The following is a 16,497-nucleotide window of genomic DNA, read 5'->3' on the forward strand; positions in this document are numbered from 1 at the left end:
CAAGCTAACAGCGAGGGATCGCATCCTCGCATCCTCAGAGTGGCAATCAAGGGCAGAGCAGGTCACAGAATCGTAAAATCATGGTACTGTAGAACCATGGAATCACATAGAATGGTTGGATTCAAAGGGACCTCAAAGCCCACCCAGTCCCAGCCCCTGCCACGGGCTGGCTGCTCCCCACCAGATCAGCCCCATTCAGCCCAGGGTCCTCTCTGTGTTGAATCTGAATCCCTCTTTCTGAAATGAAGAGAATGTGGAAAAGAAAATGTCTGTGCCCCTTTCCTCTTGTAAGGACCTTCCTTTGCCACCTTGCTCTGTGTTGCAGGGCTGATTGTGTGACAAGGATGCTGGGTACAAAAGGCACCCGTGGACACGGAGGTAATAAGGAATTGTGATGGGGTGAGGCGGCCAGAGAAAGTTCCTTTTAATTAATGCCTGGAATGGATTCTCTGGCCATGCACGTGGGTGCCCTAAACCTCCTCTTTGACCCACCACAACAGTGCAGCTCCCACTATCCACTCCATAGGTGGGGCCAGCCTGTCACCAATTCATTAAGTAATGAGGATTCTCTCCACACTGGCACCTCATTACACAGGTAAATAATCACTTTTTAGCTGTAGGTAAGCCCTGAGTGTGGCTAGCATCCTGCATCTTACAGCCCTGGTGTTGTCTGCCCCTTTCTCACTTCTCAGTTAAGTCACCACAGGTTTCTAAAAATGAGGCTCACAAAACCTATTTACAAACCACGACGTAAGGCCTTGCTGCCCACCACAGCGCTGACTGTTTAGCCACAGACTGATGCTTCCCATCCAGTTATCACTGGCTTAACCCTCCTCTCACAACCACCATTGAAAAATCTTCAGCAACTTCTACTAAAAATGCAAAGGAGGAGAAGAAAAAAAAAAAATCAGAAGCATCTGAAACCCATTTGTGCTTTATTGCTTCTTTTTTGAGCTGAAAAACCTTGTCTGGGTGGAAAAGAAGCCAACAACAAAATCAATCTCAATTCTTGCAAATTCAAACTCAAACCAACGTAGCTTTTCCCCTAAAAGAAGAGACATCTCTTGTGTGTCAAATGCACCTTCTTAGCAGCAGGCTGCCAGCTAGCACGGGATCACACACAGCCCTGTGCATGTACGTACATGCCACAGGAATTCTCTTGATAAAGCATTCAGTGAGCCCTGTACTTTCTTGCAGTTTGGATTGTGATGAGCTGGAGCTTCCCAGCACAGTGTTTCATCAGATCCTCCCTGGCCAGTTCTGCAGCTGGCTGCCACTCACCAGTATGAGGAAAGCTGAAAGCCGCCTGGCCCTTCCAAGCCAAAAGTCTGAGCTTGACAGCAAGATGAGCCCACTCTGAAACAACAGCAGCTCAATCTGAGTGGTTTTCATGCAAAAAATGTTCATCGTTTCCAGCATCAAAGAAAAGGTTGCCTTTTTTGTTCCTGTGAAGTTCACGCCTTCCCTATGATGAGCCCAGCATACAGCTACCTCATGCTGCGCTGCACCCAACCTGTGGTTTCTCTGGTATGGGGATGGCCGGAGCAGCAGGCAGCTGTCTTTCCTCACCCCACAGCCCCATAAACCAGTCCGACATGTGTCCTCACCCCTCACTCGTGAGTAAGCGTGCTGCGATTGCAAAAGCCACTCACCTGGTTCCCATGCTGAGGAGGCATCTGTGCTAATGGGTTTTCCACAAGCAAAGCAAGCATCGCCTTGGCTAGGGAAGCTGGGCTGCAGCTATGTGAGGGAAGTGCAGGTAGGGACAACGCCCTTCAGTCAGTGGGGAGAGGATACGAGGGGGGAGGGTTAGCATCCTGAGCACGGAGCTGTGCGGGGTCTGGAGCAAGTGTGATGGGGAGCAGCTGAGGGGATGGCGTGGGGGAGCCCAGGGGAGACCTCGCTGCACTACAGCTCCTAAATGGAGGCTGTGCTGAGCTGGGTCAGCCTCTGCTCCTGGTGACAGCAATGGGATGAGAGGTGATGGCATCAAGTTGTGCCAGGGGAGGCTCAGGTTGGGTGTGAGGAACGTTTCTCTTCCACAAGAGCAGCGATACAGTGGCACAGGCTGCCCGCCGAGGTGCTGGGGTCATTGGAGGTGTTACAGAGCCGTGGAAATGAGGCAGCGAGCGACACAAACAGTGAGCACTGTGGAGTTGGTAGCTGGGCTAGCCCAGCCCAGCCGGTGCCCGCGCTGAGGGGAGGCGCTCACTCCCAGTCCCGCCGCCATGGCGGGACGGGGCGGGCAGTGGGGAGCGGGCGGTCGCGCATGCGCGCAGGGCGGAGCGCTGGGCAGCCGGGGCGACTCGGCGGCGTCGGCGCCATCATGTCGATGGAGGACCCGTTCTTCGTGGTGAAGGGGTGAGGGATGGGTTTGGGTTTGTGAGAGGAAAGGTGAGGGTTGGGGCGGCGGAAGGGTCTGTGAGGGGGGAGGGAGAGGAGAGATTAGGGATGCGAGGTGGGGGGGGGGGGGGAAAGCGGCTATGAGGAGGAGGATGAGTGCTGGGATAATAGGGAGGCCTTGAGCGGGAGGGAATGGGATGGGAAGGGGATGTGGGGGGGAGGGGTGAGGGTGAGGGCTGGGGGGTCTGTGGGGAGAAGAGTGAGGGGAGGGGAGTTCTGAGGAGAAAAGTGAAGTTGGGGGCGTGAGGGGATGGGGGAGGGTTGGGGCTGGGGGGGGGGACTGAGGGATCAACAGGGATCTTGGGGGGGACTGAGGGATCAGCAGGGATCCGGAGGGGACTGGGGGGTAAGCAGGGATCTGGGGGATCAGCAGGGATCTGGGGGTAAGCAGGGATCTGGAAGGGGGCTGAAGGGTCAGCAGAGATCTGAGGGATCAAAAAGGGTCTGGGGAGGGCTGAGGGGTCAGCAGGGATCTGGGAGAGAAGTCTTTGAAGGCCCAGCAGGGATCTGGGGGTCTGTGAGAAGCCATTAGGAATCTTGAAAGTTCTGCGAGGGTCCATGCCCTGCTTTTATTCCCAAAGCCATTCCCACTCCCCCTGCGAGGTGTGTGCCGGAGATGTGCCCACACAAAGCCAATGTTCAGAGGGGCTCTGAGCAGCAGAAGGCCCTGCTGGAAGCTCTGCAGGGATGCTGTGAGCTGGAGATGTGCTTGCTGCAGGTGCAGCACCTGGGATGTTGGCATGGCTGCCCAGCTTGGGGGCAGCGTGCCCAGCTGTCCTTATCATCGATCAGCGGCACGTGGGATGTGAGGTTGCAAATGTCACTGTGCAATGGGCAGAGCGTGGCTGAATGCAAGCCACTCCTCATTGAGGGCATTCCCAGAGCACCTGAGCCTGGTCACCGTGCTGAGGGAGAGGATCAGGCACCAGGCTTAGGAAGAAACCTATGTGGATAGTGGCACTGAGGAAAGCCTGAACAAAGGCAAACACAAAACAAAGGCAGTTGAGGTCAGAGGAAAGGGAAACTGTAATTAATAGGGGGAAAGAAGATAGGCTTCCCAAATTCAGCGTGGAGCCACTTTCAACTCCTGCTGTTGCTGTCCTGCTCCACGTGGCAGTGGCACAGTGCTCAGGAAGGGCGGTGGGGAAAGCCAGGTGAGCACAGGAGGTGTGGGAAAGGCTGCAGGGCAGCCAGCAGAAGGGGATCGCTGCCAGGCTAAGCCAGTGCTGGGGAGAACAAATGCTAATTGCTGTGGGTGGGGAGCAAACAGCCAGTCAGACTTTCCAGAGAGATTCCCACGCCACAAGGGGAAGGGGCTGGAAGGGGCTGGAAGGGGAGAGATATGTTGTGCTTTTCCTGGTGTTAATTATTAGCCAGCAGATTAAGGTGGAAGGAGTTGAGCCACATGGCATTCAGTTTGCTTTCCTTGCATTTGTAAGTCCTCCTGCTAGGATGTCCAGCTTTGAATTCCTGCTGGTAGGTGCTTTTCCAAGTATATACAGGTGAAAAAAACAGAGCTTTTGCTTGCATGCAGCAAGAGAACGGAGCACAGCTGCTGAACTTAGGGCTCTAGACATGACAGATATAGAGCAATAGACATGGCTGCTGTCTTGTGCAGACATGGTTCATCCCTTCTGGACTTTCCCCACAGATAAACAGTTTTCCTTTGCTGGAGATAAATCCCTGCATCTTATGTGGATCCTGACTTTCTGCTGGCTGTCACACCAGCAAAACATCGTCTGCATCTTTCATCCTGGCTCCTCCTGGACCTAGGTGATTTGTTCCCAGGCCAGGGCTGCAGTGTCTGTAGGTACAGAGAATTGCTACCTGCTACTTGCTGCTAATCACAAATGCAGCATTCAGTGCTGTCAGCAAAGCCTGTGTTCCCATGTTGTGAATGCAGTCGTCTCCAAAAAGCTTAGAGCAGCAGAAAAGACTTCTGTCCCATAAGCCAGTGTAGTATAGCCGTGTAGTTTTTTAACGCTAACTTAAAATAAACAATGCTGCACTCAACAATTTGCCTAACTATTGCAGGGACAGTTCCTGTAAATGTTGTTTGTCCTTGGGGTATCTTGCTCAGGTAGTCTTTAGAGGAATGCAGAACATTAATTGCCATGAGGGCAGCCTTGTCCAGCCACTCACGCTGCCCTGTCTCGCCTTCGTGTCACTCAGCAGAAACTACTCCTGCTGAAACTGGTCTTTTTGTTAGTTGTGGTGGCTGGCCTGTAAGTTGTTTCTTGTCACTTTGTGCTTCAACAGGAGAGGAGACTGGGTTGTCCGGTGGGTATGGCGAATCCTTATTGCACAAAATAAACTAGAAGTGGTTGAAGGAAGGGCTCTTGCAGGGAGGCTGCAGTTCCAAGCTCTTCTGGGCATGGCGTGTCCCAGCACGACTGCTGCAGAACAGCTGATGCAGTCCCTTCACTTCTCTTTCTTCACCCCAACCGCAGGGAAGTGCAGAAAGCTGTGAACACTGCCCAGGGGCTCTTCCAGAGGTGGACAGAGCTCTTGCAGGATCCCTCCATTGCCACAAGAGAAGAAATTGACTGGACCACAAATGAGCTCAGGAACAATCTGCGGAGCATTGAGTGGGACCTGGAAGACTTGGATGAAACAATTAATATCCTTTCTGGAGTTCTTTGGAGGTTGGGGCATGCAGTTCCTAAGCTGTAAGAAATAGCTACATAGCAGCTCTTGCTGGTAGCTAATTTTTTGCAGGAACCATGACTATCAGGGATTGAATTTTGCATTTACTTCAGCTTTTCTCAAACAGCAAATGAGTTCAGCAAGAGAATTTCCCTTTTGTATTCCCTTTGACAAGGTATATTATAAGATGCTTTGTGCTTAGAAGCTCATTGTGTTATATGAATTTGGATTTCTGTGTAGTCACTCATACTCAGGCTGGCTTCCAAAATTATTCATTTTCCCTCGTGTTCAGCTGAAAGCACTGCACAGCATTGGAGAACTGAGGAAAAAAAAACAAAAAGCAGGAGAGAAACCTCATTCTGGTGCATGTACTGTGTTGAATGTTGCTGCCATGCTTTCCTTCCTCCAGCATCTAACGTTTTGCTAATCAAATGATAGAAAAAAGTGCAGCGCAGTGGAAAAGTGCCTCTTCATGGGCTCCCATCGGGGCGGTTTGTCTGTCTGTGTGCACTGAACACCATTCTCAGACTCCTTGACTCCTCCCCTATGCATCGTTGAGGCAAACCCTCGGAAGTTCAACCTGGATGCCACGGAGCTGGGTATCAGAAAATCCTTCATCACGAGCACGCGGCAGGTGGTCAGGGTAAGGAGCAAGGGCTGGGATAGGGAAAGAGAAGGAAGCTTGAGCGGTTCAAAAAAGGCAATGGGGTGACTAGGTCAGTGCTGAACTGGAGAGCAGAGAGTAAGTCTGCTACCTGCTTGCCCTCAGGCTGCCTTCTCATCCCCACATCACATGTTCCAATGTCAGGAGGACTGCCTGCCTGGGGTCAGGTGCAGGGGCCATGTTTCCTAGCATGCTTCTCTCGTACTGATGAATCTAGAAGCCTGTACAAAGTGGAAAGGAAGACTAAAAGACCCTTCTGCTATGCAAGTCTCCTTTCAGAGTTAAAGGAAATTTTGCCTATTCAGTGCTTGCATCTCTGATTGACAGAAACAGAGTCCACTTCGAACACTGACATCTCTTTGTAGTCTGGTGTTATTTATGTGGCTTCCCCCTGCTACAAAGCAGTCAAAACAACCATTAGTTTTATTTTTAACTCTGGGAAGATTTTGTAGTTTAAACTCACACTCTTAAATATCAGTGCTTCAGAGAGAGGCGGGCCTGGCAAAGCTCTGCCTGTTGGGCCGCAGCTTCACACAGCTCAGTGCTACAGGCAGTGGTAAAGTGAAGTTCAGTAGCACCTGCAAGACCAGCAGCGTTTAATCACAGAATCACTGAAACACTAAGGTTGGAAAAGACCTACAAGATCATCCAGTCCCACCATCTACCTGTCATCAATAGTTCTCACTAAACCATATCCCTCAACACAGATCCAGACATTCCTTGAACACCTCCAGGCATGGTGACTCTACCACCTCCCTGGGCAGCCCATTCCAGTGCCTGACCACTCTTGCAGAACAGTTAGTAGTATTTCCTATTGTCCAGCCTAAATCTCCCCTGGTGCAGCTTGAAGCCATTCCCTCTAGTCCTATCACCAGTTACAAAGAGAAGAGGTTGACTCCCAGCTCACTACAGCCTCCCTTCAGGTAGTTATAGAGAGCAATAAGGTCTCCCCTGAGCCTCCTTATTCACGTAGCTGTTAGGGAGGATTCAGAAGCAGGAGGAGTATTTTAACAGCTCGCTGGTAATAAGTAGAGAAGAAAAAATCTTTCTAAAATCTTCACTGCCTGCCAACACACTGGTTAGGAAGTTTTCTCCCTATTAATAGTACACTCAGTGCAGCTTAGTTTCTGCTTTCCCTCGTGGCTCTGATGTTCCTCCTTGACAAGCTGCATTGCTCTGGCTAGCAACAAGCTTGTTATTCTACCTGCAGTCCTGCGGTCCGGAGGCAGTTCTTAAGGGTCTCTGCCTGGGAACTGATCCCGAAGCCACACCAGCCCCAGCAGCAGACATGGTGCTTGCTGCCTTGTCCTCAGTGTAGTCAGCTTTGGAAACAAACAGGATCAGGCAAGCCTGCTTTCTAGGTCCTCTTTTCCTGATTGAAAGCTGCTGCCTGATGGGTTTTGGAGCAGTGTGTCTCAGTGGTAAATGAAATTCTTTACTGGTGGCGTGCAGTTAATTGACTTATGTTTTCCATGGGGATAGAAAGCAGTTTGTGCATTAGAAGTAACCAGGTGGGATCTGTTGCTTAAATGATACATCTCTGAGCAGTAAAACATACCTGTGTGTCTTCAGGTGACATCAGAACTCTGCTGGTGGGTAAGGTCAGTCAGCTCCTGCTGGATCATGCTGGCTTCTTGCTCATCTGCAGTATAGAAACTAAACTGGTTTGCACTGGGAGTAGGAGCCTCCAGGGTCTAACTGTCTTCTGTAGGAAGGCAAAATGTAACAAGTGACAGAGAAAACACAGAGACAGTCAGAAAGGAGGGCCATAGGACAGGAAATCTATCTTGTCCTTTGCAAGATTAAATCAGGTACAACTGGGAATAAAGTGCAAGCTACGGGTTCCCGAGACCTTCAAGAACATAACTTCTTTACAGTCTGTCAGTGGGAACATTAATCTAGTATTATACAAATCAAAGTGTTTCTGGCAGTCTAATCTAGCTGTAGATATCCTTCTTCATCGCAGAGGAGTTGGACTAAATGACCTTTAAAGGTCCCTTCCAACCCAGATGATTATCTGATTCTATAAAAATGAGGAGTAAATAAGGAATATTTTCAAAATATTCCACTGCTGTTGGTTCTACTATTAGTAAAGCAATGAAATGCAGTGGAGATTTTAACAGCATTTTTTCAGACTCTTCAAAACTGTGTTTTCAAAGAAAATTTCCCTTCCCTCACTCACCACAAAGAAATCTTTCTGGGTATAGACAGCTTGGTAGCAAACTGAAGCTGAAAGTCGCCTCAAATCCAATGCTTACGTACTTCTTCTTTCTTTGAACAAACAGGAAATGAAGGATCAGATGTCAAACTCCTCCATGCAAGCACTGGCTGAAAGAAAAAACAGGCAGGTGAGAATCAGAATGGGCAAGCTAAGTGAATGCAGTGGTTATTTGGCACTTTAAAGAGCTAGAAGGATTTATCAGCTCTAACAGCTGTTTTGAGACGTGTGTTAGGTGAAGCTTTCCTATCACTTAGTCTGGAGACCCACACCATGAAGTAGAGCATATAGCATGGTTAAAGCTCCTTTAAAGCTGTAAGTACCATATATATCCCACTTTGTAGCACATCACCTTACAAACATTTGTTCTGGGAAGGGGCTTGCATGCTGCAGCAAAGCTGTGTGTTTGAGCCACGTCTGTCTCACTGATCTGAGAGCATTGGTTTTGTCAGGCTTGTTGCTGTCACCCTCTTTCAAACCTGTCTCTCAAAGCAGTAAGTCACCACTCACCATCTGTCTCCACCTTCACAAGTGCTTGTGTACAGCCATCAGCACTGCATCACCCTGCAGAAGGGGGAATCTCCCTCCATCTCAGGAGGAACAGTCAGAATCCAATTCCATAAATGTAACCCCGTGCTCTGCTGTATTTAGGAGCCAGGACTCCACATCCCTTCACAAATAGCTGCTTCACATGATAATTAACCTTGTAAGAAGATGGAAGAAGCTCAAGCAGTCTCAGGTTGTCTGCACTTGTAATGTAAGGAATAGAAATAGATGCTTCTCCCTGGCTGGTGAGACTGTAAGGAGATCTTTGAGCTGACTTCCAGAGCTGCCTCTGTCAGCGTTGGCGTGCCGTATCTGGCTGCATCAGTCTTTATCACTTGTGGCAAAAATGATAAACTGCAAGAAGATACTGAGAAGGACAGAGCTGGTTTGTCAGCCCGTTACAGGCTTAACTGATGTGCTTGGCAAAAACTTGGAGAAGCAAAGTCCCTTACTGCCTTCCTCAAACAAGCCTGTAGCTGTCTCTAAGTTTTGCTGCTTTACTTAACTGCTAGCTGCAGGAGACCATATGGCCCAGCTCATGCAGTGACATCTGGTCAGGAAAACTCATTTCCCCTTGCCATCTTCCTTCCCCAGCCCCTCGCCTTCCCTCAAGTCCGCAGAGTCTCAGCTGGGCTGGGCTACAGCAGCTTCTCCAGCACGTCTCTGTGTCTGAGAGGCCTGCTTTTGGCTGGTGGTGACCTGATCCTCATGGACTGAGGCTGGCAAACACAGACTTCCCTCCGGAAGCTGCATCAGAGCTTCCTTCCAGGGACCAGATATCCTCAGCTGGAAAGCCACTTCTCTGCTGGATTTGCACTAGCTTCTGTGTTGAGGTCGTAGAGCAGGTAGAGAGTGTAATCTTGCAACCTGAATCAGAGAGTGTAACTCCTGCCTACAACACTGCTGTGTTTATATTACACTGTTTTACTGTCAGTTCATCTGGTTAAGTACTTTATCCAGACCTTCAGGCCTGGTCATTAGCAGCATGGTGTTCAGTTCCATCTATATATCTGTTAACACAATGTATCTGGATACTTCCCAGCTCACACATCCTCCTAGCACACAGTGCTGTATCTTGAACAGACCTTTACCAGTCCTCTGGGCAGTGCGGGCCTCCTGCTTGCGCTGTCTGTCAGTCGTGCTCCAGCTCTCCTGTTAGTGGAGCAGCATTTCTGCAATAATCATGCTGCAGATATTTCCCATGCTGGTATTTGGCATTGCATTGTTTTAGTTTGTGCCAGCACTCTGGCTGAATACCAGTAGAGCGGCAGGAAAAGGATGCTGTAGGCATGTGCACAGGAGCGTTGCCTTGTCCTCCTTGCCTGAGACCAGCTGTGAGCAGACATAGAGGTGTTGCTGCTAAGGGACTTCTGCATCTGTTTAGGCACTCCTGGGTGAAAGCAGCAGTCAGAATTGGAGCTCTGGACCTGACAAATACAGCCGTCTGGACCGGGAGCTGCAATTAGCAAATTCACACTTCATTGAGGAGCAGCAAGCTCAACAACAGGTAAGGCAGCTGGCATAAGGCAGACCGAATGGCTTTGCTTGCCAAATGGGCGTTGGGGGGATGGGGTTCGAACTTCAGGAGCCAGAAAAACTCCAGCCCTTGGCTGGCCCGGATCCAGGAGCCTGACAGCCTGATAGCTTGAAGCACACCTGTTCATATGTTCCATGTACAGCACAGCTTTGGATGCTTGGTGCAGTTTTTAACCATTGAGGCTTGACTTCCACTTACGTACAGAAGAACAAAGTCTAGAAGCAGCAGCATGCTGAGTTTTAGTATTACAAGAACTGCTGAAATCCTTGGAAGAGTAGACATGTTGCAAGCTGAAGAGCGTTCATTTATCTTTCTGAACTTTCCCTCGTTAAAAAATAAGCTGGTGTTTGCTGCTGTTTGTGTGCATCCCCATCAGAACAGACAGGGAGCAGGAGCACGTGCCTGCTTCCTTTTCCTGTCCTTGTCAACATGAGATTCGTGAGAAAGCCTGCGTGAGGGCTTTGCAAGGAGCCCTGGCGAGGTGCTGCCCTGGAGCAGCGCCCGAGCAGCGCAGATCCGCCTCCAGCAGCCCACCCAGACACAGGCCTGTAAATAGGCCGCCTCTCCAGGCAGCAAGCTCTGCTGAAGCTTCTGATACACGATGCCAGCCAGCTTTCAGATGAGTTTTACCTAGTGACTCTAGGAAGATAAATAGATTCCAAAGTAGGTAACTGGGGTAAAGCTAATCCTTAGCATGATTGTGCCCTGAAAGTGACTTAAGCCATCAGCAGACCTATTCCTTTGGCACATTCAGAGCCAGACCTGTTATTTTTAGCTCTAGAAGCTGCAGCAGCCTCTTACTTGTGTTAACCCCTCGTTAACTGCAGCATTTCCCATACACTACCTCAGCAAGGCTCTTGCTCCGGGCAGCAAAGCTTGAGGTTTTGCTGCCATCAAAGAGTCATCTTAGAGGTTGCAGCAGGGAAGGGGCATTGCTAAGCCGAGGCTGAATTTGGAGGCATGGTTGAGGAAACTGCAGCCAGCTGTGCCACAGGAACAGGGGACGGCTCTCCTGCTGCTGCCACTTCTCACACATTTCTTAGAAACACAGTCCTTGTTTCCTGGAACCTTAGGTCTGTTCCCAGGCACCACAGTTGATGTTGGCAGAGTTGGCGAGCATCCGTCCACACAAGCAGCTGGCTGTGACCCAGCTGCAGAAGGAAGATGTATAATCGCCCGTTTTTCCTTCTTTCTGGCCCCAGTTGATTGTGGAGCAGCAAGATGAGCAGTTGGAGCTGGTCTCTGGCAGCATTGGGGTGCTGAAGAACATGTCCCAGCGCATCGGCGGGGAGCTGGAGGAGCAGGCAGTGTAAGTATGTCACAGGGTGCCAAAGGCCCTGCAGGTGTGGAGCCTGCTGCAGCACAGCTGGGGGTCCTCGCTGCTACCCATGTTGCATCCTTGAATTTCCTGGTCCCTCAGGCAGCCTCTCCTAGCTCATCTGCAGCACCTTAGGCTGCCTTTGATTTCAGGCCGTGGAAAGCATTTCATATTGCTGCCTGCAAGGATCCTACCGCAGCCATGTTCCTTTCAAACCTGCACCTGGGGCAGGTTTAGCTGCCAGTTTACCTTCCCTTCTCTCTTTAAACACCTTCTCTTCTCTCGTTTTTAAACACCAGCCTTAAGGCACACAGTAAAGCTCCTTGGCTTCTAGCAGCCAGCAGTGTGCAACGGCTGAGGGAAGGCAGTGCTGCCTATTAAGGACAGTGGGTGCTTTCCCACTCCGTGGGGTTTTGTGCTAACCCAGACAACTGTGCCCCGGGAGCTCAGAGCTCAGCCTTGTCACACAGAGCTGCATTCATAGTTAAAGCTAAAAATAATCCTCACCCACACAAAGGGTTAAAGGGTAGCTCACAAAGTAGCTTGTATCCACCCATTTACATATAAATTAGATTTCTTTCCTTGTGCACATCCTTTGGAAAGAAGTGCATGAAATTCTCACTTGTGCAGACTAACAGACATGAAGGGTTTGTGCCTGAACCCCCCTTGTTTGGCCGAGGAGAGTCTGGAGGGCTGTGAGCCCTTGTGATGTCTTTGGTGAATAGGAGGAACTCCAAAGCACCTCCTGTGTGAAGCCTGGCCACAGCAGGTTGGTGTGGTGCATCTGTTTCCAGGTCACCACATAAGCCATCAGTGCTTGCTAGCAGATAATTATGGCAATACGGCTTTTTTCTACAACTCTTTGTTCTCCATGCTTTTAAGAGTGTTATGTTTTAAAGTTCTGCTCACTGGAGATGGCTGGGATTGCTTTGATCCTGGATGTGCTTTGTCTGTCTTCAGGTGGGTTCTTGGCCCTGACAAAGCACAGCTACAGGAAGGCTTTCAGATCTGTTACGGTTGCTGTGTGGAGGAACTGGAGGGGTAACTTCTGTAGTGTTTAAAAAGCACCTTAAAAGCAATTGCAAATCTCAGTCCTGCTTGATACCAGAGTGGAACAAGATTTTAGCTTCAAGTGCTAGCCCTCAGCAAGAGAAGGGATTTAAAGTCCAAACTGGCACCTTGATCTACACATTCACTGCTAATCATGGATTATAAGCAAAACTTTCATCTTCAAAGGAGGAAACCCCCACTGCTCACCTTTTAGAGATAAGCAGAGCTGGGGGACCAGTCCAACAGGTGTCCCCATGACTTCTCACTTTCCACCAAAGCTGAGCTGCTGCTTCAGCAGGGTTTTTTTTTTTCCCCTTGGGTGCTTTCAGGAGACCATGCTGTGTTGCTTTTGTCATCCACTGTGTTCTGATGAGCGTGCATGCAGCAAATGATGCCAAAGGCACCTATTGCTTTACTTGTTGACCACTGCTGTGCTTCTGTCCCCAGGATGCTGGATGACTTCTCCCACGAGTTGGACAGCACTCACTCACGGCTCGATAACGTCATGAAGAAGCTCGCTAAAGTGTCTCACATGACGAGTGGTAGGTCCAGGGGGTGGGCTCTGGGCCTGGAAAGGGGCAGGCACATCTGTGAATTGTAGGGACGGAGCACTATGAGCTCCCAGAGCCAAGTAGAGGGGAGGGAGCAGCTCCAGCTGCTTGAGAGGTTAAAGAGGGAGAAGGCGTCCAAACCTTGCAGCTGCTCATGCCCAGATACTGCTCTGCAGTCTGCCCTCAGCTTTGTGTTATATACAGGCGCCTTTCTATTGATGTTGTTACTGCTGCACTGGGAAAAACCCCTTCTTAGACGATAAGGAAGGAGAGTTGTGCAGCCTCTCGTGCTGCTCGAGGTTTCCCAGGCCACCTGCCGAGCAAAACACTGCCACCGTGCGTGCCTCCTCCAGCTGCAGCAAGTCCCTCTGCCAACCTCGCCTGCCTGAGCGCTGCTGGCGCCAGCGCTGCCGACGGGAGGACAGTCGGACGTGTTTCCTGGTGGTGAGGAGAGGCGATTTCTGCGCTGGGGAGGCTGAGCCCACGAGAAAAGTCCTTATAAGGCTGTGCCTGAACGTGGTGGGCTGGCGGCCGGCCGGGTGCCGTGGGCAGAGCAAACAGGAAGCTCGTGCCTGCCGGGAAGTCCCCGCCGCTCGCTCCCCGCGTTGCGGCGCTCTCTGTGTCGCCTCCTCCGCTGCCGGTGCTCGCGTGTGGGGGGTGGGAGCAGCAGGGAGGGAGGAGGGAACCGCTCTACAGGATCAGGCTGGGCAGGGAGCTCACAGGGAATCCGTGCTGCCGCTGGCGCTGATGGGGACGGCTCTTCCCAGGGCTGGCTGCAACGCTCAGTGAGTGGTGCCAGCAGCTCCATCCCCACACTGCACCATCTCACAGGGGCCGGATGTCTGCCGGTGCAGACGTGGCCGTGGACGGAGAGCAGCTGTGCAGCCCGGCGTCGCCCACTCACAGCTTGCTGCAGACAGAGCTCATGTGGGGGAAGGCAGGCCCTGCACGAGTCATGTGGCTTCTGCGGTGCGGTCGCAGCTTGCGCTGTGTCCAGGAACAGTGGGGTTCCTGGTGCCAGGAAGTCGGAGGCGAGCTTGAATCCAGATGGGAGAAACTTTCACTGTAGGAGCAGGACGGTGTCAGACGGTGTAGAGCAGCAGTACAGGCTGGTATGGTTTTGTTCTCTGAAATGCATTCATATCTTTTCCAAAAAGCTAAGAATTTCTGCAGTGATGTGCTGAGCTCCCTAAGGCAGATCCTAGAGGCAGTGCAGAGCACAAACAGGTCAATCCACAAGCAGTAACACAAAGCAGCTCTCTGCTTCTTCCTGATCACTTTTGAACCAGCTTATCAAATCTGTTTGAACTTGACTGGGGAGAAACCTCAAAATTCCACACGGCAGTCCCAAAAAGCAGCTGCATCCTGGAAGAGAAGCGCTGTCACCCCACAGGCAGTAGGGAGGAGCCTGCAGAAGGGCACGGTGCTTGTTCTGCTGGTGAGGGAGCTTTCCTTTTGAAGGGAAGCACAGTGAAAGCAGCGTGGTAAGGAAAAGCTCTCCTCCAGCTTTCCTTCTATTGAAGTAAGAGGACCGACCATTCCTTTCTCTTCCAGATCGGCGGCAGTGGTGCGCAATCATCGTCCTCTTTATCATCTTGCTGGTGGTGCTGGTCCTGTTGATTGTCCTGTGATGGACTGAACTTCCTTGGACGCCTCCTCTCCCCTGTAGCACGGGGAAATGAAACTCTTTCCGTCCGACCACAGAGATCCCTGTCAAGAAGACCCGTGCCCGGCTCTCACCATTCTCCGAGGACCAAGGCCTGGCTCCACCAACATCTCCCCCAGCTCTGGGGAGGGCAGACAGAGGACAGGAAGCAGTTGTGGCTCCCGGATCCCGTCGGGCTGCCTCCTGCCCCACGGTGCTGCCATCTGGTCCCCAAACCCTGGAGGGGACCGAACCCTTTGCGGGTATGAGCCAGCTGCAGCAGTCCCAAGCCCTCTGTGCGGACACGGAGCAGGGAGCCTTGGCAGGGTACGGGGGGTGGAATTGTTTCACTGAGCATTACAAACTGCATCGCCAGCCTGTGGGATGCTTGCCAGCCAGAAGCATCACTGGGAGGAGCAGTGGCCTGAAACCCCGCAGCAACACGCACCCAGAGCAAGGAAGGGCAGCCCCAGCCAGCACCACGCCTTCCAGTTAGCACCAAGACCCTGCAGCATTCACATCCAGGACCCTGAGGCAGGAGCTGGCACGCTGCAGGTAGGTGAGCTGCAGGTGTGCTGTCCTGCCTTCGATGGACACGCAGGGCTGGGGCATCAGCCTGAGGCTGGTTTCACACAGCTCGTCAAGTCACCTCCTGTTACACAAGCCTCTCCGGCTCCCTGACTGATGCTTTCTTTCCCCTTGTATAACCAAGCTTCTGTTTAACAGCTGCTTCCCTTTGGCAAGTGATTTGTCAGGTCTAAAATAACTTATTTTTTTTTTAAGGAGAAGTTCTTTTAGTGATTTTTGATGACTGTTGGAGCCGCATTCGTTCTGCGGCTGCAGGATGCATTATCAGTGGAATGGGCCTAACTGTGTACCTTAAGTGCACACAAACTTGTAAATAGGATGTCTTAATTTTCCCCAATTGCTTTTTTTTTTTTTTGGGAACTTCACTTGTAAGCAACCCAGAGCCGGGAAGCTCAGAGCCAGGTCACGTTCTGTATCACTTCCCAGTGCTTTTGTTACCTTTGGGTTGTTTGGCAAGGGGATTGCCTCAGCAGTGCTGGCCAGGCACGGATAGCAAAACGCTGTGAGGAGAGCTCACCCTGGCAGTGCTACTGGGGAGAAATACAGATGGGTTTTGTGCAGTTGATTACAGGAGGAAGGGGTGATGCTTCAGGAAAGAAAAAGATTTGCAGTGAAGTCTGCTCCTGTCTTTAGGAGGGGGAAGAGCAGCAAAAGATGGGAGGCAGGCTGACTTGCACCTTCCATCTGGGTCTCAGATGGGGCTGGGGGAGGAAGCTGACTGGTGCTGACACTGCAAACCAGGCCTCCAGAACCACGCTCCACAGAAAGGAAATTCGGCACCTGAAGCACTCTGTCACCCAGGACACGTAGCCCTGGTGGTTTCTGGCTCTGTTTGGGTCTGCCCAGTCCCTCCTATTGAGGCCTTGCACGCACTGGTAGCACTGTGCCTTTTGCAGCCAGGCTTGGGATGAGGGGAGACCCAACAGCCCTGCCAGGTTGGAGCATCTCCTCTTGTAATGAACGCACACGTGCCCTTAACGCCAACCTGCACAAGTGATCTTGGCAGTTCTCTCAGTCATTGCACAACATCTTGTCTCTTTTGGTTACGCTGTAAGAAATACGTACTGTCTCTTTCCCAAGGCAGGCTCTGGCAGTGTCTGCACAGTGCTCTGGGCTTCAGACCTCTCTGAGAGTGGGTTTTCAGTACGGTTGTATGTCATCCAGGAGCGGCTCCTGATGCTCCACGCAGGAGTGCTCTGTTCACACACTGTGCCAGGTTGCAGCCCTGCTGCCGTGCTCCGTGTCTGTCCAGGTGTCACTGCTACCCAACTGTCTTTGCTTTTTCTGTTGGTGGTGTTGCCCCTCTCTTGAATCCTAAATAAACGCATTGC

At 51.3% G+C, this 16,497-nt stretch overlaps 1 protein-coding gene across 1 annotated transcript; it reads left to right on the top strand.

The window, feature by feature from the left end:
* Window positions 1-2,237: 2,237 nt before the first annotated feature.
* On the top strand, window positions 2,238-16,496 carry STX6 (syntaxin 6). The gene is made up of 8 exons (XM_048944661.1): window positions 2,238-2,361; window positions 4,854-5,023; window positions 5,598-5,692; window positions 7,999-8,061; window positions 9,862-9,984; window positions 11,217-11,323; window positions 12,830-12,924; window positions 14,488-16,496. Exons 1-8 carry the CDS (start codon window positions 2,270-2,272, stop codon window positions 14,562-14,564), a joined length of 822 nt encoding a protein of 273 aa, XP_048800618.1. The 5' UTR covers window positions 2,238-2,269; the 3' UTR covers window positions 14,565-16,496.
* The last annotated feature ends 1 nt before the right edge of the window (window position 16,497 follows it).

Source organism: Lagopus muta, chromosome 5 (genome assembly GCF_023343835.1).
Source record: "Lagopus muta isolate bLagMut1 chromosome 5, bLagMut1 primary, whole genome shotgun sequence".
NCBI lineage: Eukaryota > Metazoa > Chordata > Aves > Galliformes > Phasianidae > Lagopus > Lagopus muta.